Genomic DNA, 26,143 nt, shown 5'->3' with positions numbered 1-26,143 from the left:
TTTCGTCCATGGGGGGGGGGTGGCTCAACAACAAACGTGATATCTACTGATGACCTTCAAAAAAACTACAGAAATAATTTTTTTAAAAACTTTTTTTTTAACTAGGTAGTAAAAATAGCTTTGTAAAATACTTGAATCAATGAATAAAAGCCAATATGAAATAATTTACAGGTGAAACTCAGATGAATTAATAATTTTGAGCTAAGAAAAGAAACAAACAAAATTCATCAGTACCTGTTTTCCCTTACTTTCAACATATTTTACAGATTGTATAACATTGGTTTGAGTATAAACCACCGCCCCCCCCCCCCCTCTCAGCGAGAATTTATATAGAAAATATATACTTTTAACAGTGCCCACCCCCCCCCCCCCTGGAAATTTAAGTGCGCCCCCCACCTCCCCCTGAAAATTTCAAGTCCCCCCCCCCTCCCCTCGAAGTAAAACAATGTGGAAGAAACACTGTATATGGAAACAGTGATTCGTTTGACATTTCAACATTTGTGCACGAATTTGTCAAATAAAATGATGCAAGAATAGCTGAAATCCGCTATATTAATTCATGTAGGCCCTACCTCCACCATATTCTCAATTAAGAACGAAGAAGAAGAAGAATTCATGTACACAAAAAAACAACAACAAAGATAGATTCTTGTCTGCAGTAGTTTTACATGAATTATCTAGTCACCAGCCCGCTTTGCTAGTAAAAAAAAATCTATTGCTGGCACTCTCAGTAGCCTATAGGGTCATCCATAAATGACGTCACGCTTTTTGGACGATTTTTACCTCCCCCTCCCCTCCGACAAATATAGTCACAAAAAAAACCAAACCACACCCTCTAAAATGACGTTGTACCTCAGCCTACAACCCCCCCCCCCTCAAAATCGAAGTTGAATTTTCTTTAAAATACGATATTTTTTCCAAAATCTTGTCTGAACTCTGTTAACTTAGAGTATTTTAATCGATTCCTTTTACAATTTATTAAAACAGTTTTCTAAGACGCGAAATAACGGCTAAAATTCGTTCTCTAAACATTGTTTTTTTTATAAAGCAAAAATAGTGTGACGCTAACCATTTGAACCCCCCCTTCTAACTAATCACACACAGTCACAGAACTACGGACCCCCCTCCCCCTTACGAGTGTGACGGTATTTATGAACCAACCCTATAAAAATTGTTTTACAAATGTGAACATTGCATAAAAACATATAAATACAAAAATATACATATATTTTGATATTTTGATAATCAAAGTATTGCAATAGTGAAATTTTGTTTTAATTATCATTAAATATCCATATTTTCATCCCGCTTACTATTTACAACTTCAAAACAAGGGAGGCTATACATCAATTGTTCATTAAAAACTGTTAATAATACAGAAAATTCAAATGCAATATAATTTCTTTAAAAAAGATTCATTGTTTGATATTTAATCAAACGTCAATATTAAAACTACTTTATAATTAATTTGGGTTTACTTTTTTTATTGGTTTTACACTTATTATTGACTCTAGTCTAAATTAAAAACATTTACCTTTATGAAATATTTAAGTTGTACATAATGCAAGTCTTCAATCAAGTATCTATTATGAACTGGTGAAAATTCCTTAGTTATAAAAAAATTATAATTTGTTTTTATCAAGTAGAAAAAAAGACCAACTACTATTAAAATAGCTATAAAGAAAAGCGTGGATCACTTTTTTATATATTTGATACATTTACTAATATTTAGGAAGAGACCCACGCTTTTCTTTATAGCAATTTAAATAGCAGTGTTTCTTCCAGACTTTTTTGTCCGGGGGGGGGGGCACTTGAAATTTTCGGTGGGGGGGCGGTAGACCTTCTTCGGGGGGGCGGACACTGTTAAAAGTATATATTTTCTATATAAATTATATAAATTTCATTTCGTTCGGGGGGGGGGGGGCGGTAAATGTTTTTTTCGGGGGGGCTTTGCCCCCCCCCCCCCCCCCGAAGAGGTGCCTGGAAGAAACTCTGGAAGTGCTCGATCCTGTGTTGGTATTCTATATCTCTTGTTTTCACGCCCCGCTTGTTTAATCTTGTGCCGAGGAGATTGCAAAAGGGCCTGTGTATGGCCTATCATATAACTTAATAAAAGTGTAGGGCCCATTACATAACTTAATAGTAGTGTAGGGCCCATTACATAACTTAATAGTAGTGTAGGGCCCATTACATAATGGAAGAGGATTGCCGAATATATAACTTAATAGTAATGTAAGGCTGATCATATAACTTAATATAAGGGTGTTGTTAGTAATAGTGTTTGAAATAACTTTGGAAGTAAAGTTGGTTATGGGGTTTATAACGGCGTTGGAAAAGGAAATAACCCAACAAATACAAACAATTCTCCACCAAAAAAAAGCAGTGGTTGTTTTATTTTGGAGTTTTCTCTCTTAGATGGGTTGCTATCCCTAGATTTACCAGGTTCTGTTTTTGTTCTTTTAAAAAAGGAGATTTTAAAATTAATTTTTTTGGACAGGTGACAAGATCCACGTGATCGGGGGGTCAAATGTCGAGACAGGTGACCCGGTTCTAATGACAGAACACTTTGACCTGGTCAAGGGCATATGGCAGGATGATTTCCTCTTCAAGAAATGTAAACTTTTTTTTCTTCCAGACATTTTTCCCCTAGGGAGGCACCTAAAATTTTCGGGGGGGGGGGGGGGGGGTAGACTTATTGGGGGGGGGTGGGGGGTGGACACTGTTAAAAGTATATATATTCTATATAAATTTCATTTCGTTTGGGGGGCGGTAGACTTTCTTCGGGGCCAGAATTGCCCCCCCCCCTCAAAGAGATGTGTGGAAGAAACTCTGTAGGGAGGGGTTGTAGATAAACTTAATTTATAAGGTAAAAATACTGCACCATAACTAACTGTGGTCTCACTTTAAATACATATCTCTACACGTAGCATAGCTGTCTCACTTATTAAGCTTTATACAAATAACAAATCTTACTTTACATAAGCCTGCATATATCATAGCAGCCTCACTTTAGTTACATACTCTTACACGTATCAAAGTATTCTCACTTCACGTATCTCTTCATATTTCATAGCAGTCTCACTTTAGTTATACATCCCTTCATATTTCATAGCAGTCTAACTTTATTTATTTCTCCCTACATATACAATAGCGATCTAAGTTTATTTACATATCCCTACATATATCATAGCAACCTCACTTTATTTACATATGCTTACACGTATCAAAGCGGTCTCACTTTTCATTTCCCTATACATATCAATTATATCATAGCAGTCTCACTTTATTTATATATCCCTACGTATCACCATCAACTACTCACCATTGTTGTGTTGTACACATGTACTTATATGTTGTACATATATATTTATTTCGTCTTCAACACAAAAGTCGAAGTCTTACAGTAACTGGTGTGTTTTCTGCTCATGCACGTGCAGGTGACGTGTCCAACGTGAGCTGTGTGCTGGTGGACGTGCCTAAAGTCCCCATGGAGGAGCGGAGGGTTGTCCAGAAGCTTCGATGGGTCATGTGGTGACGTCACTTTAAAACAAATGTTTATATTATTTATGATGTGTCATGAAGAATGTATAAATGTTGTCACGTATGGACCACAATATCAACATAAATAAATGTAGCCGGTCCCCAAAAACAAAGTCCACGAATCACTAATTTATTCTTTAATTTGAATAAAATCCAAATTCTGCAATGTTTTTTCCTATTTGGGTCGTCCTTTAAAAAACGTCACACTTTTTTTTGGAGGATTTTAAAATCCACTCCTCCCCACCGCCACACCTCGTCACAAAAACCCAAACCCCTCCTAAAATTACGTCACACCACAGCATACCACCCCCGCTCACTCAAAATTGCTGTTTAATATTTTTTAAAACATCGGTTTCTTTCAAAAATATTCAGTGACCTCGATCAACATAGAGTATTTTGATCAATTTCTATCTCTATTTACGAAAACAGTTTTCTAATGCAATATATAAATACAAAAGTATGACGCCACTATCTCAGCCCCTTCCCCCCCCCCCCTGCCCCTTAGCACACAGTTACAAAAATACAAATCCCCTTCCCCGTAGAAGAAGATTTTCCTTTAGACTTTTATTCTCGGTGTTGGGGGGGGGGGGGGGGGGTGACACAAAGAAACAGTGCCTAGAAGTGTGACGTATTTTACGGATGACTCCAAAACTTTGCAGTCTATGAGTGGCTGCTGTTGATGAAGAGAATTTAATGAAAGTTATGGTCAAGCAAAGTGGTCTAGCGGTAGAGACTGCTAACCCGTAAGTCTCGAGTTCCAAACCTTGTTCAAGTCAGTAGACCGTCCCTGAGTCATCCCAACTCTGATGGGTACCTAACTCACGCTAGGAAAAGTAAAGGCGGCTGGGCATAGTGCTGACCACAACATCTCTTCATATGCCGAGGTCACGGAAACAAGTGAACTCTACTTCATTTACCCCATAGACCGTCAAGTTTGAAAAGGGAACTTACTTACGGTCAAGCAAAAGATGAAAGAATATTTATCTGAATAAAAAACATTTGAACATTTCCGAATTTGATTATTAGAAACCTGAAGGTCTCTGTTACAGATAAATCAACTATAGCTGTTTATTGGCCAGTCGGGGAATTAAGTTTGAACGTGACCCTTAATCTGACCTCGGCATTGGCATGTTTTTATATTTTACGACACTTTTTTCTATGCCTGAAAGCCTGATATACGTATACATAGTTACCATATACTGCATTATAAATACGGTACTTTAAATAAAGAAAAATACGGTAGCTAAAAATACGGTATTATAAAAATATGGTACTTTAAATTTGTACTATAAATATGTAATAAATACAATAAGTATTTAGGCTATATAGTAATTGAACATAGTGAATCCCACAAATCATCGAATCTAATAAACACATGATAAGCAACGAATCCAACATGTTGGATATCGAATATAACTACTAGATCCATACTACTGTACCTGCATTAAATGAATCACTGCAAAGATTGCATACCTTGATAGCGAACTTGTTCTTTTTTAACTATTGAAAGTTTTTTTGATAGAATCTCGGTTCAGGTTTAACTCTTTATGTTAATGTTGAATTACTTTGAAAAGATAATATAAGCGTTAAGCAATAAAATATTAGTTATTCAGCAATATGTTAATTTTCAGGATCAAATGTGTTCTACAAAGGGTTATAACGGTACTGTAGAGAAGACAAGGAAGTACCTGTTTTCGAACGCCTCCAAAAAACAACATCAAACTAGCAATGTTATTTTATTCATGAAAGATGTCAGTTTGCTTTAAACACGTAGCCACATACATGACTATTAAATACAAACTAAGAAACATTTTTCCCAAGTTAGCCTTTATATTCATAGATACATTTGTATATGGAAAATGTAGGCGGATAACTTGCTCATTTAAATTTCAGATGAATTATATACTAATCAAGAAAATGTATTTTATTAATTCGCCTTTGGTAATTTCCATTTATAAATTTAAATTAACCAAGAAGGATTACCTATAAATTTGCTCTAAAAAATGGCTAAATGTACAAAGAAAATCATAAATAATTTTAAAAGCTACAAAGCATTATTTACATTGTAAATTAAAACAGAATTAATTTTAATCCTTTTAAAAATGATTGCTTAACATTTGTTTTCTAATTACAGATTATTATAAGGTTCAAATTTTAATTGCAAACAGCTTGCTAAATTAAAGAATTGAATCGTAGACATGATGAAAAAGTTCAGTTCAAGCAATGGGATACACACCTCTGTTCAAGTCATAACTCTCCGTGTAGCTCTGTTGTTTTAATTTACTTTAAAAGAAATTAATAGAAAAATAGTACATACTCTAAGTCCTAGGCCAGGGGTCGGCAACCTTTTGAAGCGGAAGAGCCAAAAGTTACAATTTTCAAAATTTTCCTGGCTTTAAAGAGCCACTAACATTTTTTTTATGTCATATATTTTATTTTTTTATTAAGATTATTAGTATTTGTTCAAGGAGCTGGAGAGCCGCATCTTGATATCAAAAGAGCCGCATTCGGCTCTTTAGATGTCAAGATGCGGCTCTTCAACTCATGCACAAATATTAATAACGAGCCGACCCGCGGCGTATCATACGCCGATATTTAGTTGTTTTATTTTCTACTTTTCAGTAATTCATAATTTGTGAATTCGACAGTACCAATGCTGCCACTGAAAATATTTGCTTTAAAAGACTAACCCCCCCCCCCCCTTTCCGCAACACCTATCATACCCCCCCCCCCCCCCCCCCGTGAAAGCAGCCTCCTCTTTGTTACCTCCTGTAAGTTTAAAATCGTTTCAAACTAAATTATCTGCCCCTAATAGCCGTCACTAAACCCGGCTCTACGATTGTAAACATTTAGCGTGAGACCATGTGGGGGTGGGGGTGGGGGTGGCGGTGGTTACGATATGCCTAGAGAGGAAGATTTGTAAACATTTAGCGTGAACCACAGCTCACCAGACCATGTGGGGGTGGGGGTGGGGGTGGTTACGATATGCCTAGAAAGGAAGATTTGTAAACATTTAGCGTGAACCACAGCTCACCAGACCATGTGGGGGTGGGGGTGGTAGTGATAGAGAGGAAGAGAGGGGACTGCAAGGCGCGCTTGCAGCTTGTTTTCTATTGTCTCCCAGAAGAGAATTATATATATAGATTATATTATTTCATTTTTAAAACTCATAAAATTTATAGTCTGCAACACTCGGTAATGAACGATATAATAATAAATATAAACAATAAACACTCGCTATTTTATTAGAATATTTATTTACTCCCAAAGTACTTCCTTTTTTTTATAAAACTGAGTTACTTAAATGTAAACAAAACTGTGTTTGGGTCATATTTATCGCGGCACTGGTTACCTACACTACCGCCCACCACCATTGCCTGCTGTATGAAAGCCTTGAGTGTAACTTAGTGTAAGTTAATCATTCACCGTAATATCACCGTTAATCACTCACAACCTAAGTGTCGAGGACGGAAAGTAGCACTCTCGTGAACCTGATTACACTACCGCTTGGTTTATTCATCGAATGTCGTATTGTCGTATTGTAGAATGCTCCTTAAAATAAGGTAGGCGCTTAGCGCTCGCAAGATAGCCCTCGTCGCCAAATCGCAACCTGCAGAGACGTCGAAGACGCGCCTGATTCATTTAGTGAGCGATTATAGCAACCTATTGTATCTATAGCCTATCGTGCCATGGTGCTCACGAGTAAGCCCGGGGCGCCAAATCGCCCCCTGCCAAAAAGCCGGAGTGAATGATTTGATTAAGTCAACGATTGTTGTTTCCCATCATGTCTTTAGTGTATAGCCTTTTTTATAAAACGAAAGTAGGCGCCATATTGCTCGCATGTGAGCCCAGGGCGCTTCGGGTTACGCAATCGACGAGGCTCCGGCGGTTGCGTTTGTTGCTGTTTTGGATCTGAATATACTAGTACTCCTTACCCGCTTTGCAGCACGCCCGATTAAAGGATGCCAAGTGCTAACATAGCCGATATGGAACTCTTGTCGCCAAAACGTGAATTGACATAAAATGCACTCTCCCTTGGCGCCGCAAATAGTATTTTTTTTTATTTCGCAGAAATCTTCTCGTGAGTATTCTCACCCACACTCCACAAGTTTCATGGCACTCGGATGAACGGTATTGAACCGCATCCGACTTTTATTTTTTATATACAGTATATATATAGGCCTATAGAACAATAGAATAGCGCCCTGTCGGGGTGCCATACATGCGAATTTAACATTTTCTTTTCTCAGATACCTACCAAAGAGTAATCTGAACAACTTCCCAAAGTTTCATGGCGATTAGATGAAAGGTGTACTAATACGGAATAGAAAAACAGACACACACACGCACATACATACATTTATGTTAAATGGTTATTTGTGGTAAAACAATTGTTGACTATGTTAACTGTTGACTTTGGGGTGATAAGTAGTATTTACAGCCGATGATGAAAACAGCAATACTAAAGCGAACGTAACACGGCAGGCTGACGCTATAAATTACATGTCTGAGGGGTGGGGTGGGGGGGGGGATTAAGATAAAAAAATAACATAAAACATAGCAAACGCCTACGCATTTTAATAAACTATAAAATTTGGATAACTAGACGAACCAAAGTATTCAAATGATTACTGTTTGTAGAAAACCACACAGCAGATCTGGGGCGGGTAAAGCTTGAACAAGGTTTCAGTTTTTACCTTGTCATTTCCACCCGCCCCCCCCCCCCCCCCCCCCCCCGCCCCCATCACAAAACCGACACTCGTAGTGGTATTATTTTACGTATTAAAGGTGTTACCTAACATAGTACTATAAAAACCGTACTCTAAATAAGGCACTATATATAAGGTGTCATAAATACAGTATTATAGAAATATATAAAATAACGTGAAATGAAAAACAAAAGATTGTTTAGAGAAAAGCACAGAGTACTTTGAAATTTTGTAAAATAAAGGCCGGTGGCTAGGACGATTTAAAAGTAAAATTCATAAATAATTAAATAAAACGCAAACTAGTGTTTATTATTTTATTATCTAAATATATTAGAATTCGTGTATACATTTTTTTTAGAGTTAAAACCTTTTTTTATTTTTTTTACTTCATTTTTAAATGAGGCAGCCAGCTGAATTGAAAAAATGATTTTTATAAATATATACGAGACATTTATTTTATCAATGTTTGATCACTGCTTACATTTTTGCCTTCATCACTTTTTTCTTTTTAATAAGCGCTTATGCATTTTAATAAACTATAAAATTTGGATAACTAGACGAACCAATGTATTAAAATGATTGCTGTTTGTAGAAAACCACACAGCAGATCAGGGGAGGGTAAAGGTTTCAGTTTTTACCTTGTCATCCAGCACCCCCCACCCTCCCCATCACCAAACCGACACTTGTAGTGGCATGTTTTTATCTTTTAAAAGTGTTACCAAAAACAATACTATAAATTCGGTACTTTACATATTGCACTATATATAATATAATGGTGTCATAAATACAGTATTATATATATATATATATATATATATATATATATATATATATATATATATATATATATATATATATATATATATATATATAATAACGTGAAATGAAATAAAAAATATTGTTTTGAGAAAAGAATAGTGTACTTTGAGATTTTGTAAAATAAAGGCCGGTGTCTATGACGTTTAAAAAGTTTAATGCATCTAGTTCAGAACCTAGCAATTGATTTACTACTTCATCAGAATTATTTTAATTCTTTAATTTAAAATATTCAAGAAAGACAACTCATAACTACAATCCAAAATATCGTTAAGTAAGCTAATACATTCATAAATAATTAAATAAAAAGCAAACTAGTGTTTGTTTTTTGTTTTGTTAAAAAAATATTAAAATTTATTTATACAGCGATGTCAGTGTTAAATTTTTTTTTTAAATTTAAACTTTTATTTGGACAATAAAAAAAAAACTATCGTATATACGAAGTAAAGAGAAAGTCTTGTAATCGTGCCAAACAAAAAATCGAAATTTTCACAGATATCGACGTTTTACACCTACCTGAGTCGGAGAAACATAATTTAGCAAATTTGTCTGTACGTCTGTGTGTGTATTTGTGTCTGTAAACACGATAACTTGAGTACCGTTACAGTTAGGTTGATGAAATTTACATTTAATATTTACTGTTTGTAGAAAAGCACACCGCAAATCAGGGGAGGGTAAAGCTTGAGCAAGGTTTCAGTTTGTGTCTTGTCATTCCCCCCCCCCCCCATCACCAAACCGACACTGCTATTGGCATGTTTTTACCTTTAAAAATTTTTCCTAATAGAGTACTATAAATACAGTAATTTAAATATGGCGCTATATATAATATAATAAAGTGTCGTAAATAAAGTATTATAGATACTTTAGCCCTTATATTCATAAATATATTTGTATATGGAAAATGTCGGCTTTTATATTGCTCTTTTAAATTTCATGTGAATTAGTTAAATTAAATCCGAACCAAGAACTTTTTAAAATTAATTCGCTTACACTGGTTTCCACTTATCAATTTAAATTAACCAAGAAGAATAACCTACCAGTTTGCTCCCAAAATTGCCTAATGTACAAAGAAATTCATAAATAATTTTGAAAAATACAAAACATTGTCTAAAGTGTAAATCAAAACTAGAATATTTTTTAATATCTTATAAATAGGATCGCTTAGTCTTTGTTTTGTGATTTTAAATTATTATCAGACTCAAGTTTTAATTGCAAACAGCTAGCTGAGTTAAATAATTGACTTGTTGATATGATAAGAAAGTTCAGTTTACACATTTATTAGTATCTTATCACAAGTGACACAACACTCCGTGTAGCTCTGTTGTTTTAATTTATTTATAAAAGAAAATAATTGAAAACAGTACACACTTCAGATCTAGGCCACGGGTCGGCAATTCTTTGAGGTGTAAGAGCCAAAAGTTACAATTTACAAAATGTCCCAGTATTTAAAGAGCCACTAATAATTGTTCTTCAATATAAAGGTATTTTAATTAGGAATAGCTAAGTAATTGTTTTATGAGTTTAAGTATGAAAAAATAAAGTATTTTAATTAGTTCTTTTAGGATAATAAAATCTCATTATAAAACTATTTGACAAACAAAATAAGAAACATTTTTCCCACTTTAGCCTTTATATTCATAGATACATTTGTATATGGAAAATGTAGGCGTATATCTTGCTCATTTAGATTCAGATGAATTATATCCGAATCAAGAAAATGTTTTTATTAATTCGCCTTTGGTAATTTCCATTTTTAAATTTAAATTAACCAAGAAAGATAACCTATAAATTTGCTCCACTAATTGGCTAAATATACAAAGAAATTCATAAATAATTGTAAAAGATATAAAACATTGTTTACAGCGTAAATTATAACAATTTTTTTTTATTTCTTGTAAAAATGATTGTTTAACTTTTGTTCTTTTAATTTTAGATTATTATCATGCTCACATTTTAACTGCAAACAGCTAGCTGAATTAAAGAATTGAATTGTAGACATGATGAGAAAGTTCAGTTTCAACGATATTCTGTCCTCTTGCGTTTGCGACACAACTCTCCGTGTAGCTCTGTTGTTTTTTTACTTTACTTAAAAAAGAAAATAATTGAAAATAGTACATACTCTAAGTCCTAGGGTTTAGCGTCACCAGGTCGGGTGTAAATATATATATATATATATATATATATATATATATATATATATATATATATATATATATATATATATATATATATATATATATATATATATATATATATATATATATATATATATATATATACTAGAGATCGGCACCCGTTACACGTGAATTATAGGCCTATATTTTTGTAATGCTATACTTGTTTGAGAAAAATATTTTATGAATTAGTCATTGGTCAAAACGCAATGTGCTTTACTACACGTTGAACGATATTAGTGAAAAAGCAAAAAAAAAAAGGAAATAGTAAAATATCCACACACATTTAGTATAACATAGGCTACCAATACCAATTAGAAAAATTAGAAATAAATCTAGAACACTAGAATTAATTTAAGAACGAAGAAGACGAAGAAAATACAAAAATTAATTTAAGATGTCATGTTATCTGAAATTACTGAAGCAAACTTACATAATCTAATTTACAATTATTGTTTTACTGGTGTCACCCTCCCAACCCCCCCCCCCTCCCATCCACACACACACACACACACACACACACGCACCTCTACGCACAGAAATAAAAAATAATGTGAGTGGGCAAATGGGCGGGGAAAAAAAAACTATAATATGCCTATTATAGTGACAGACAAACTAAAGTTATATGGCATAGCATATCCAGACAGCCCGACGACAGAAAACAAAGACACATGTACAAATCTGACGGATGAAATCAATCACACAATAACCAAATACAATAATTGTAATACAACAATATTCACTAGTGCAGCTCTAGTCAACAGATACGTCATTCCCTAAATAAACTATATCGCAACAAACAGCACAATACCCAACAGATTTATCAAGGAAACAAACAAAAGCATTAGGGATTTTATTTTCAAAGGTACAATTAGGAACATTAAGCACTAAACACTAATACAGAATATATTAAACGGAGGTATAGGTTTGCACGACATCAACACAAAAATTAACGCCTTTAGAATCAAACACCTTGATAGAATTAGAATAGAACCGCAATATCACTCTTTAGCACAATATTACATTGGTCACAGAATAAACAAGATTCTAAAGACAAACAATATGACACCACACTATGGGGGGGGGGGGTAGATATAGGCAGTTTTTATAAAGAGGTTTTAATACTATTTAAGATAAATAAAAACATAATAGGGGATAAACAAAGAAAATCTATAATACTTTAGGAGAGCGACGACTACAGCCCCTTCAAAATAAAATTAAATGGGCAAAAGAATTTAATACATCAGACATTAGCGACACATTTAAAAACTTACACAACAGAAACAACACACAGAAAGAAAAAGAAATAGGATACAGGCTCATCTACAACACTACACCCATTTCCACAAACACCAAAGCAAACACAAATACTAAAATAACTTGCCATATATGCAGGGGCGGAACTACAGTACCGCCAGACCCCGCAATGCGGGGGGGGGGGCCATTTAGGGGCCCACAGCCGACCATAATCAATTTATTTTTTTAGTTAAAAAAAATCTTGATACATTTTTGACTTTATGGTTGTTTTGTAAAAAGAATACTGTAGCTGCGGTTTCATTATCTTTATTCTATAGACACCATCCCGGGTCCTCTTTCTCCAACAATCAAATACACGCTGTTGTCGGAAAAATTCTTATGAAAATCGCGTGAATGATAGGCAAGCGTTCAAACCACTTCCATGACTTATTTCCCTTTTTCAAATAGTCAAGTGTGTGTGCTCTTAAGCTCCTTTTAATAGATGCGCACTAAACAAATTAAAAAGCAATTACATCTCTTAATTATTATTTTAAAAAATTCATAATAAAGAATGACAAAGCATAAAAAGGAAATTTATTTAAAACTAATAATATAAATAAAAAAAAACATGAAAATAAACATAACGCGGGAAACCATTACACATACAAAGCTTTCATGCTTCATATTCTTTTGACCGACCAACATTCTGGAAACATTAAACATATATTTAAAGCAGAGATTTTCAGACTAATAGCACTCACACACACAGAGTGGATAGTGAGACTGATCTTCGATTTTACGCTGTTTACGATTGTCACTATTTCTTTAAAAAAAAATTTAGTATTTTTAATTTAAAAAAAAAATCGAACAATCCCGAAATGAGTACTGTGTTGGTATTTTCGTATTTTGTTTATATACAAAGGCACACACACACACACACACACACACACACACATATATATATATATATATATATATATATATATATATATATATATATATATATATATATATATATATAGATGGGGCCCAAAAAATTTCTTTGCGGGGTGGCCTTTTTTTCTAGTTCCGCCACTGCATATATGTAAACAACAGATACAAGAAACAGAAAAACATATCTATCTAGAATGCAAAACACTACTAAAAGCAAGGTGAGGGGTGGAAGCAGGCGTTGTAATTGAAATAGCAATGTAAACAGAAAGTGATATTTCAACGCCAAAGGTAGACAAAAGGTACAGAATATAGTCCAAGTAAAGACTGAACCGTCAGAACATAGACGGGATCCGAACCCACCATTCCACACGGCACCAAATCGCCCCGCCCTCCATGCATCAAGTCAGACGTGTAACCGATTCAGCCAATCAGCTTTACAAAAATAAAGGTTTCATGGCCGAGCACTATCAACAACTTGTTCACGGAAGACGCGGGCTGGCGTGACCTTTGAACCCCGAATGGGACTGACCGTTAGCCTCATACACACAACAAGGACCATTATTCGACCACACAGGCGACACAAATACAGGGACGACGATACAGACAAATTAGAAGCCTCCAACACAGACACTTTAAACAAAGCAATTGCCCTAAACTATATAAAGAAATCCAAAAACAAAACAGACAATGACAACAAAATTACTGCTACAGCTATTTTAAGGCAGACAGTATGGACCACGAGAAACAAATGTAAATTTGAATCAAAGACGTACAGCGACATGGACATAGATGCCATATTCAGAGCAGTAGTTACCAAAAGACTGGGTAACATAGTTATGATCTAAGTCTCTGCCCCCTTTTACACTAATCTCATTCCTTCAATGTTTAGGTTTGAGTCGGGGAGACTGGAAAAGGAATGTCTAGAACCTTCCATTGAATGTGTTTATAGTTTCTATTTTCTTTTTAACTCTGGATTTTCTTGCCTCTTGTTTGTATGCATATTCGGTATTTTCTCTGACACAGGGAAACCCACATGAGCCATACATGTTTTTCATTCTTTCTCCATTTGTAGGGGAAGTAATCAAGTTTATAGTAAGGTATTTAAGTTGGATGCAGTTATTTACCTTTATTCTCATTTTACTCCCAACTAACAATACTAATTTTAACCCTAACCCACTATATTTTCAGCAATTACGGTCTCATATCATTGGCAATAAATTGCAACGGTTCTTCTTTCCATACTTAACTTATTTTCTATGATTAAAATGTTTCCGATATTTTAATTAAGTTTTATCTCATTTATTTCATGTGATATCCCGGTAAATGTTATTAAAGCATAGTAGCGGGTTTTTGGAAAGCGAAATAACCAAATAAATACTGTAGCTTTTAGGGAAACTGAGTTATATACCTTTTTTCAATTGCACCAAAATATCTAAATTACTTTAATTCAAAACCATCCTATTTATAATATGACATTTATTATTTAATATTTACTGTTTGTTTAAAACCACACCGAAAATCAGGGGAGGGTAAAGCTTGAGCAAGGTTTCGGTTTGTGCCTTGACATCCCCCCCCCCCCCCCATCACCAAACCGACACTGGTATTGGCATATTTTTACCTTTAAAAATGTTTCCTAATACAGTACTATAAATACAGTAATTTAAATATGACACTATATATAATATAATAAAGTGTCGTAAATACAGTATTATAGATACTTTACCCCTTATATTCATAGATACGTTTGTATATGTAAAATGTAGGATTTTAACTTGCTCTTTTAAATTTCATGTTAATTAATTAAATTAAATTCGAACGAAGAACTTTTTTTAATTAATTAGCTTTCGCTAATTTCCACTTATAAATTTAAATTAAACAAGAAGAATAACGTACACGTTGATTTATAAAAGAATGTAATTGAAAATAGTACATACTCTTGGTCTATGCTAGGGGTCGGCAACCTTTTCAGGTGTAAGAGCCTAACGTTTCAATTTACAAAATTTCCCAGTTGTTAAAGAGCCATTAATAATTGTTCTTCCATATTAAGGTATTTGATTAGAATTAGCAAAATAATTATTTGTTTATGGGTTTAAGTATGAAAATATATTTATTCATATAAAACCATACACATGTTTCGCACAAAATATAATAAAATATTTTAACTAGTTCTTTTAGGATAATAAAATCCCATTATAAAACTACCCCTACCCAATTTAGAGGCTAATAACTATAAGAATATGCCAGGTTGCCGACCCCTGGCCTATCATATCTATATATCTAATTCTCTTCTGGGAGACTGTATAAAAAAAGCTGTAAGCGCTCCCTCCCACCCCCCCCCCCCTACATGGTCTGGTGAGCTGTGGTTCACGCTAAATGTTTACAAGCACAGCCGGGTTTAACGACGACTATTAGGGGCAGATAATTTAGTTTGAAACTATTTTAAACGTAGGGGGAGGGGGGTATCGTACTTTAACGAGCTACTTATAGTGTTTTAAAGAAATATTTTCAGTGGCATCGTTGGTACTGTCGCATTCAGAAACTGTGAATTACTGAAAAGTAGAAAAAACAACAACTAAATAGCGGCGTATGATATGCCGCTGGTCGGCTCGTAACTTTATAAAAGTGTAGGGCCCATCCTATAACTTAATAGTAGTGTAGAGTCCATTAGGGCCACCTAACTTAATAGATAAGTATGGCCGAACATATAACTTAATAGTAATGTATGGCTGATCATATAACTTAATAAAAGTGTATGGTCGATCATATAACTTAATAGTAGTGTAGGGCCCATTAGAAGAGTGTGGCCGAACATATAACTTAATAGTAATGTACGGCTGATCATGTAACTTAATATAAGGGTGGTGTTAGTAATGGTGTTTGAAATGACTTTGGTAATAAAGTTGGTTATGGTGTTGATAACGGCATTGTAAAAGGAAATGCTGCGACTGAAAATATTTTGCTGTAAAACACTATCAATAGCTATTGAAGGACGATTATCCTCACCCTCACTTTCCACTCCTCTCCCCCCCTTCCCCCCCCCCCCCCCCCCACCCCAACCCCCACTCCGCCTCCGTGAAAGCAGCCGTCTGTGACGACAGTTTACAGGCGACAATGAAAAGAGCAAGAAGAACATGTTATTATGTCCCCTTAGTTTTAAATCGTTTAAAAGCTAAATTATCTGCCCCTAATAGCCGTCACTACGATTGTAAACAGTGATATGCCTAGAAAGCGGGGTAGGAACGGTTAAGCTGCGTGGTGTCTTGTATGGTCCCTATGAAGAAAATTATTTATATAGATAGATACGGTACTTTAAATTGGTACTATGAATATGTAATAAATACAATAAGTATTATGGCTTTATAGTAATTGAAAATATTGAATCCCACATATCATCGAATCTAATAAACACACGATAAGCAACAAATCTAACATGTCGGATATAGAATCTAACAACAAGATCGATACTACTGTAACGGCGTTAAATTAATCACTGCAAAGATTGCATACCTTGATAGCGAACTTGTTTTTTTTGTTTTGAATATTGACAGTTTTGTTGATATAAACTCGGTTCAGGTTTATCTCTTTGTTAATGTTAAATTACTTTGAAAAGCTAATATAAGCGTTAATCAAGAAAAATATGTATTTTATTAATTCGCTTTGGTAATTTCCATTCATAAATTTAAATTAACCAAGAAGGATAACCTATAAATTTGCTCTAAAAAATGGCTAAATGTACAAAGAAATTCATAAATAATTGAAAAATATACAAAACATTGTTTACATTATAAACAGAAACAAATTATTTTTATTTCTTATAAAATGATTGTTTAATTTTTGTATTTTTAATTTCGATTATTACCAGGCTCAAATTTTAATTGCAAACAGCTAGCAGAATTAAAGACTTGAATAGTAAAAATAATGAGAACGTTCAGATTTAATAATTAACCTTTTTCTTCAATTTGCAACATAACTTTCCATGTAGCTCTGTTGTTTTAATTTACTTAAAAAGAAAATAATTGAAAATAGGACATACTCTTAGTCCTAGGCCAGAGGTCAGCAACCTTTTGAGACGGAAGAGCCAAAAGTTACAATTTACAAATGTCCCAGTTTATAAAGAGCCACATTATTATTTCAATATTATGGTATTTGATTACGATTTGGTAAATAAATTTGATTTGTTAGTTAAAATCACGGAATTGTTGCCATGGTGCTGTCCACACCACGGCTGTGGGGCTGGCACTGGTGCCCAAGCGGCTGTCAGCTGTCTACCTTCTACTCCACCTGTTCTCACTGTTCTCTGCTGAGTGTTTTATCCTGTTTTAAGTTGTTTTTCTTTACAGTATAATATTTGTTATGAGTTTTGAAAATGAAATAATCTATATATATAATTCTCTTCTTCGAGCCGTTAGAAAACAAGCTGCAAACGCTCTCCCTACCTCCCCACCCCTACATGGTTTTAGTGAGCTGTGTTCACTCTAAATGTTTACAAGCAGAGCCAACGATTTTAAACGTAGGGGGGGGGGGGGAGGAGGGGGGAGGGAAGGAAGGGGGGGGGGGGGTTATGGTCCTTAACGAGCTACTTATAGTGTTTTAAAGAAAAATTTTCAGTGTCAGCGTTGGTACTGTCGAATTCACAAATTATGAATTATTGAAAATTAGAAACAACTAAATAGCGGCGTATGTTATGCCGCGGGCCGGCTCGTATAACTTAATATTCGTGCAAGGAGCTGGAGAGCCGCATCTCGACATCAAAAGAGCCGCATGCGGCTCGCGAGCCGCAGGTTGCCGACCCCTGTCCTAGGCTGTAGCGTCACCAGGTCGAGTGTACACCCACTCCGAAAAAAAAATTTAAAAAATAAAAATATATTCATATATGTATATATATATATATATATATATATATATATATATATATATATATATATATATATATATATATATATATATATATATATATATATTAGCCGTCGGCACCCGTTACACGTGAATTATAGGCATATATTTTTGTAACGCTATACTTGTTTGAGAAAAAATATTTTATGAAATAGTTATTGGTCAAAGCGCAATGTGCTATACTACACGTTGAACAATATTAGTGGAAAAGCAAAAAAAAAAAACTAAATAGTAAAATATCCACACACATTTAGTATAACATGGGCTACCAATACCAATTTGAAATATTAGAAATAAATCTAGAAATAAATCTAAAATTTTTTAAGATGTCATGTTATCTGAAATTAATGAAGCAAACTTACACCATCTAATTTACAATTATTGTTTTACTGGTGTCACCCTCCCCCCACCCCCACCCCCCCACACACCTCTATGCTGGGAGACTGTTACATAATGACATGTTCGATGAGCAATTTAGAATTGATATTTTAGTTAGCCGCCACGCTCCATCATCAAATGATTTGTTGATTTGCAATTTTTTTCAATGTGGTGTCAGGCCCATCCACTTTGGTGGGTGGTGTATTTCGTTCTGATCACTACATTGTTCTGTGAAAATTGCATTTGGTGTCACCCCCCCCCCCCTGTTTTTGCAAAAATTATATCAACGAGCTGACCCGCGACGTAGTATACGCCGCCATCTAGTTTTTTTATTTTCTGGTTATTAGCAATTCATAATTTGTGAATTCAACACTATCCCCTACCGCCCTTCCTACCCCCTCCCTCACAGTGAAAGCAGACAAAGAAAAGATCAATCTGAAATCGTTACCTCCCCTTCGTTTAAATCGTTTAATACTAAATTATCTGCCCCTAATAGCCGTCACTAACCCAGCTCTACGATTGTAAACATTCAGGGTGAACCACGGCTCACCTTGCAGGTGGGGATGAGGGTGGTGGCTAAGCTGCATTGTGTTTTCTATGGTCTCCATGAAGAGAATTATATATATGTAGATCCTCTTATTACTTCAAGTGGAAAAAAGCAGTTTTCATATTAACTTATCAAATTTGGTGTCACCCCCACACCGGTCGTTTGTTGAGGTATCAGTTATTGAAAATACTCAACAAAACAATTTAAAAATTGTAAAATGTAGCAACGTTTTCAGCTGGTGTGGTTTGTAGCAACGTTTTCAGTTGGTGTCGTTTGTAGCACAAGCTGTGTCTGAGATGGATGAGGTAGACCGTGCTCTAGACTAGAAAGCTGGTTTGTCATCAGGGTTGTTTAGACGTGTAAGCCTTCCTGCTTGCCATTCTTCAATTTTCTTTACTTTGAGGTCAGGGTACCCCAGCACTGAGAGTGGCTGTTCATGTCTCCCACAACCAGGCAATCTTCATTGTCTGCCAGAGAGATGCGGTCCAGTTCCATGTCCTTATCACCGTTTGTCCGAAGATTACCTTCTGTTAGAATGAGCTAGGTACTAATTTTTTGAAGTTATATTTGAAGTTATATTTGTATATGAAATTTTCTTTGCTAGTTAAACTTTTTTAAAAATTGTAAATTTTTAATTAGAAACTAAATTTAATTGAAAACAACTAGCTTAACCTTTAGATCTAGTTATTCTTAGGGGAGAACACGTTTTTTCTTTCTTTAATAAACGCAATTTTAACATAACATTAAAGTACACATTTGCATTTTCTGCTAAAAATATAATTGTAAATAGATGGAATGTATTATGTATAAGAAAACTATCCTAAAATAATGAAAAAACATGTCAGAAAGAAGTATTACTATTGTAAATCTGTACCAGTCCTCGCAAGCCGATGATGAAAACTGTAATACTAAAGCGAACATGACAAGGCAAACTGACGCTGTAAATTACATGTCTGAGGGGTGGGGGGGGGGGATTAAGATAAAAAATAACATAAAATATAACAAACGCCTACGCATTTTAATAAAGTGTAATATTTGGATAACTAGACGAAACAACGTATTAAAATGATTACTGTTTGTAGAAAACCACACAGCATATCTGGGGCGGGTAAAGCTTGAGCAAGGTTTCAATTTTTACCTTGTCATTTCCGCCCGCCCCCCCCCCCCCCCCGCCCCCATCACAAAAACCGACACTCGTAGTGGTATTATTTTACGTATTAAAGGTGTTACCTAACATAGTACTATAAAAACCGTACTCTAAATAAGGCACTATATATACGGTGTCATAAATACAGTATTATAGAAATATATAAAATAACGTGAAATGAAAAACAAAAGATTGTTTAGAGAAAAGCACAGAGTACTTTGAAATTTTGTAAAATAAAGGCCGGTGGCTAGGACGATTTAAAAGTAAAATTCATAAATAATTAAATAATTAAATAAAACGCAAACTAGTGTTTGTTATTTTATTATCTAAATAAATTAGAATTCGTGTATACATTTTTTTAGAGTTAAACCTTTTTTTTATTTTTTTTACTTCATTTTTAAATGAGGCAGCCAGCTGAATTGAAAAATTGATTTTTATAAATATATACGAGAAATTTATTTTATCAATGTTTGATCGCTGCTTAAATTTTTGCCTTCATCACTTTTTTTCTTTTTAATAAGCGCTTATGCATTTTTAATAAACTATAAAATTTGGATAACTAGACGAACCAATGTATTAAAATGATTACTGTTTGTAGAAAACCACACAGCAAATCAGGGGAGGGTAAAGCTTGAACAAGGTTTCAGTTTTTACCTTGTCAACCCACCCCCCCCCCCCCCTCACCAAACTGACACTTGTAGTGGCATGTTTTTACCTTTTAAAAGTGTTACCTAATACAATACTATACATTCAGTACTTTAAATATGGCACTATATATAATATAATGGTGATAAATACAGTATTATATATATATATATATATATATATATATATATATATATATATATATATATATATATATATATATATATATATATTATAATAACGAGAAATGAAATATAAAATATTGTTTAGAGAAAAGAACAGTGTACCTTGAGATTTTGTAAAATAAAGGCCGGTGTCTATGACGTTTAAAAAGTTTAATGCATCTAGTTCAGAACCTAGCAATTGATTTATTACTTCATCAGAATTATTTTAATTCTTTAATTTAAAATACTCAAGAAAGACAACTCATAACTACAATCCAAAATATTGTTAAGTAAGCTAATACAAAACTAGTGTTTGTTTATTTGTTTTGTTAAAAAAATATTAAAATTTATTTATACAGCGATGTCAGTGTTAATTTTTTTTTAATTTAAACTTTTATTTGGACAATAAAAAAAAAATAAAAAAAATTATCGTATATACGAAGTAAAGAGAAAGTCTTGTAATCGTGCCAAAAAAAAAATCGACATTTTCACAGATATCGACGTTTTACACCTACCTGAGTCGGAGAAACATAATTTTGCAAATTTGTCCGTACGTCTGTGTGTGTGTGTGTCTGTAATCACGATAACTTGAGTACCGTTACAGCTAGGTTGATGAAATTTATATTTAATAATTACTTTTTGTAGAAAAGCACACCACAAATCAGGGGAGGGTAAAGCTTGAGCAAGGTTTCGGTTTTGGCTTGTCATCCCCCCCCCCCCTATCATCAAACAGACACTGGTATTGGCATGTTTTTACCTTTAAAAATGTTTCCTAATACAGTACTATAAATACAGTAACTTAAATATGGCGCTATGTATAATATAATGAAGTGTCGTAAATAAAGTATTATAGATACTTTAGCCCTTATATTCATAAATATATTTGTATATGGAAAATGTAGGCTTTTATATTGCTCATTTAAATTTCATGTGAATTAGTTAAATTAAATCCGAACCAAGAACACTTTTTTAAATTAATTCGCTTACACTGGTTTCCACTTATCAATTTAAATTAACCAAGAAGAATAACCTACGAGTTTACTCCCAAAATGGCTAAATGTACTAAGAAATGCATAAATAATTTTGAGAAATACAAAACATTGTCTAAAGTGTAAATCAAAACTAGAATATTTTTTATTATCTTATAAAAAGGATCGCTTAGTCTTTGTTTTGTAATTTTAAATTATTATCAGGCTCAAGTTTTAATTGCCAACAGCTAGCTGAGTTAAATAATTGACTTGTAAATATGATAAGAAAGTTCAGTTTTAATAATGTTGTGTTATTTGTCACGAGTGATACAACACTCCGTGTAGCTCTATTGTTTTAATTTATTTATAAAAGAAAATAATTGAAAATAGTACACACTTTAGATCAGTGGTTCCCAACCTTTTTTGAGTGGCGACCCCATTTCATAAAACTTAAGTGACCCGCGACCCCCATATAATTAACAAGTCGAAATTAGTAAAGAAAATAATAAGCACTAAATTTATATTTTCTAGTAGACTTTCAATATGAATTATTCTTGATAACTGTTTTAATACGATGAGCAAAATTATATGCTATTAACTAGCATTAACTAGCATTAACAAGTAAATTTTGCAAATTTAAGAATTCATCGTGTTATTTATCGGCCATGCTAGTAACATCAAGGAAAGCTGAGAATGGGTGACAATGCAGATTCTTCTTCTTTCAGCTCGGGGAAAATAACGCTGCAGTTCGTTGTCAAGAGATTCAAGATGCACAGAATCTTTTAAAAATGGTATCTATCACACCACACTGCAGAGTTTCTCAAACATGGCAGTATTTCAAATATTTATTTTTCCTAGCCAATTTTGTAGCTTTGATAAAAATGCCAAGAGATTATCATGAAAAGAGATAATATTCGTTCCTTTATCAGGTTAAGCTTATGTTGATGTTTGTATATATCTGCTAGTTATGATATTCTCTCCAACCACACCATGTCGTTAAAGTATATCTAAAGGTCTTGTATCCTTGCACTTCCAAGAACATCTTGACTTCATCTTTCAATTCAAAAACACAATTGACATTTCCTATTGACAGCCAGCGTACTGAGACATGACGCACCATCCGTACAAGCCCCACAGCCGTTTTCACATTTTAATCCTCCAGTTTCAAACAAGTTAATTAAAAAAGTCTAGTGACATTTATGCGCAATTTCCTTATGTTATCTAAAAATAGCTCTGACGTATAATGATGGGGTGCGTTCAAGCTAGAAGAAAGATCGGTTTGTAGGTGTTTATGTAATTTTAAAATTTGTGACCGAACGAGAGGATATTTTTGAAAACTTTCTTCGGCAATATTGTTCTAAATTATGGCGGGAATCGATTGGTACATGTTTCAAGTCGCTAAGTGGTCTGGTTGCCGAGATATGGGCCAAAAACTGAATTTTTTCGAGGTTTTTTGGCTTTTCCGGGAAATACACGAAAGAAACCCGGAATTTTTATGGCCTATGCTCATTCTCCTAACTTACTTAACATAATTGCTTTTGGAACTAGTCATCGATATTGCTTCGTTAAGGAGGAGATACGACTTAAAGCCCGGACACACATTCATCCATCCATCCATCCATTCCCAGAAATGACGAGTTAATAAACGCAATTCTCCAGAATGGAAATTGCGCTAAAAAACGTATTTATTTTCTCCATGATATCTACACAAAACATCAACTCTTATTTGCTAACCTAGCAGATATATTCGAACATCAACATAAGCTTAACCTGATAAAGGAAAGAATATTATCTATTTTCATGATAATCTCTTGGCATTTTTATCAAAGCTGCAAAATTGGCGAGGAAAAATAAATATTTGAAATACTGCCATGTTTGAGAATCTCTTAATCCCCAGAATGGCCAATCAACTACTGTAGGTTGATTCCTCTGTAACAGAGACCTTCAGGTTTCTAACAATCAAGTTTCTAACAATCAAATTAGGAATTCATCGTCATCTTCATCATTCCTTTGTGGCCCAGAGGGAGCAAAGGGCTGCAACCACACATTTCAAATGTTTTTTTTTTCAGATAAATGAATATTTGTTTCATCTTTTGCTTGACCGTAAGTAAGTTCCCTTTTGAAACCTGACGGTCTATAGGGCAAGTGAAGTAGAGTTCACTAGTTTCTGTGACCTCGGCATATGAAGAGATGGTGTGGTCAGCACCATGATCAGCCGCTTTTACTTTCTCTAACGTGAGTTAGGTACCCATCAGAGTTTAGTTGGCAATTTTGAGGGAGCGGGGGGAGGGGGGCGGGTGGTATGCTGGGGTGTGACGTAATTTTAGGAGGGGTTTGGCTTTTTGTGACGAGGTGTGACGGTGGGGAGGAGTGCGTTTTAAAATCCCTCAAAAAAAGTGTGACGTTTTTTAAGGACGACCCATATACAAAAAATAATAAGAAGCAACATTGCAGAATTATGATTTCATTTAAATTAAAGAATAAATTAGTGATTCGTGGCCTTCGTTTTTAGGGACCGGCTACATTTATTTATGTTGATATTGTGGTCCATACGTGACAACATTTATACATTCTTAATGACAGCTCATAAATAATATAAACATTTGTTTTGAAGTGACGTCACCACATGACCCATCGAAGCTTCTGGACAATCCTCCGCTCCTCCATGGGGACTTTAGGCACGTCCACCAGCACACAGCTCACGTTGGACACGTCACCTGCACGTGCATGAGCAGAAAACACACCGGTTACTGTAAGACTTCAACTTTTGCGTTGAAGACGAAATAAATATATATGTACAATATATATGTACATGTGTAAAACATAACAATGGTGTGTAAATGGTGAGTAGTTGATGGTGATACGTGTGGAGATATGTAAATAGAATGAGGCTGCTATGATAAAATTGATATGTGTAGGGACGTTAAAAGTGAGACTGCTTTGATACGTGTAAGCATATGTAAATAAAGTGAGACCGCTATTGTATATGTAGGGAGAAATAAATAAAGTGAGACTGCTATGATATATGAAGGGATACGTGAAGTGAGAATACTTTGACACGTGTAAGGATATGTAACTAAAGTGAGTCTGCTATGGTATGTGTAAGGATATGAATAGTTAGATTGTTATTTAAATAAAGATTAATAAGTGAAACAGCTATGTTACGTGTAGAGATATGTAATTTAAGTGAACCACTGTTAGATATGGTGCAGTATTTTTACCTTAGAAATTAAGTTTATCTACCATCCCTCCCTCTAGAGTTTCTTCCAGACATTTCTTGGGGCGGGGGGGGGGCAATTTTGACCCCGAAAAAAGTCTACCGCCCCCCGAACGAAATGAAATTTATATAGAAAATATATACTTTTAACAGTGTCCGCCCCCCCCCCCCCCCCCCGAAGAAAGTCTACCGCCCCCCCCCCCCCGAAAATTTCAAGTCCCCACCCTCCTCCCAAAGAAAAAAGTCTGGAAGAAACACTGCCTCCCCCTCCCCCCGTCCTATACGTAATTACTAAAACAATGAAACACGGCTCTCGGCGTGACTAATGATCCGGTTATAAGGCAATTTAAAAAGTTTACATTTCTTGAAGAGGAAATCATCCTGCCATATGCCCTTGATGAGGTCAAAGTGTTCTGTCATTAGAACCGGGTCACCTGTCTCGACATTTGACCCCCCGATCACGTGGATCTTGTCACCTGTCCAAAAAAATTAATATTAAAATCTCCTTTTTAAAAGAACAAAAACAGAACCTGGTAAATCTAGGGATAGCAACCCATCTGAGAGAGAAAACTCCAACATAAAACAACAACTGTTTTGTTTGATGGAGAATTATTTGAATTTGTTGGGCCATTTCCTTTTCCAACGCCGTTATCAACACCATAACCAACTTTATTACCAAAGTCATTTCAAACACCATTACTAACAACACCATTATAATAAGTTGCATGATCAGCCATACATTACTATTAAGTTCAATGTTCGGCCATACTCTTCTA

General features: G+C 34.5%; 1 protein-coding gene across 1 annotated transcript in view; it reads left to right on the top strand.

Annotated features, from left to right (window-relative positions):
* The window catches only part of LOC131927206 (uncharacterized), a 49,492-nt gene that overhangs the window by 11,852 nt on the left and 11,497 nt on the right, over positions 1–26,143 (top strand). Inside the window, exons 7-8 of the mRNA XM_059282941.1 lie at positions 2,498–2,614; positions 3,438–3,531. Coding sequence (XP_059138924.1) covers positions 2,498–2,614; positions 3,438–3,531 — 211 coding nt within the window. The remainder of the gene's footprint in view (positions 1–2,497; positions 2,615–3,437; positions 3,532–26,143) is intronic.

Source organism: Physella acuta, unplaced genomic scaffold, assembly GCF_028476545.2.
Source record: "Physella acuta isolate Inbredline_101_S28 unplaced genomic scaffold, ASM2847654v3 ptg001382l, whole genome shotgun sequence".
NCBI classification, from domain to species: Eukaryota; Metazoa; Mollusca; class Gastropoda; family Physidae; genus Physella; species Physella acuta.
The sequence above is the reverse complement of the archived record's forward strand: the minus strand, read 5'-3'. Positions and strand labels throughout refer to the sequence as shown.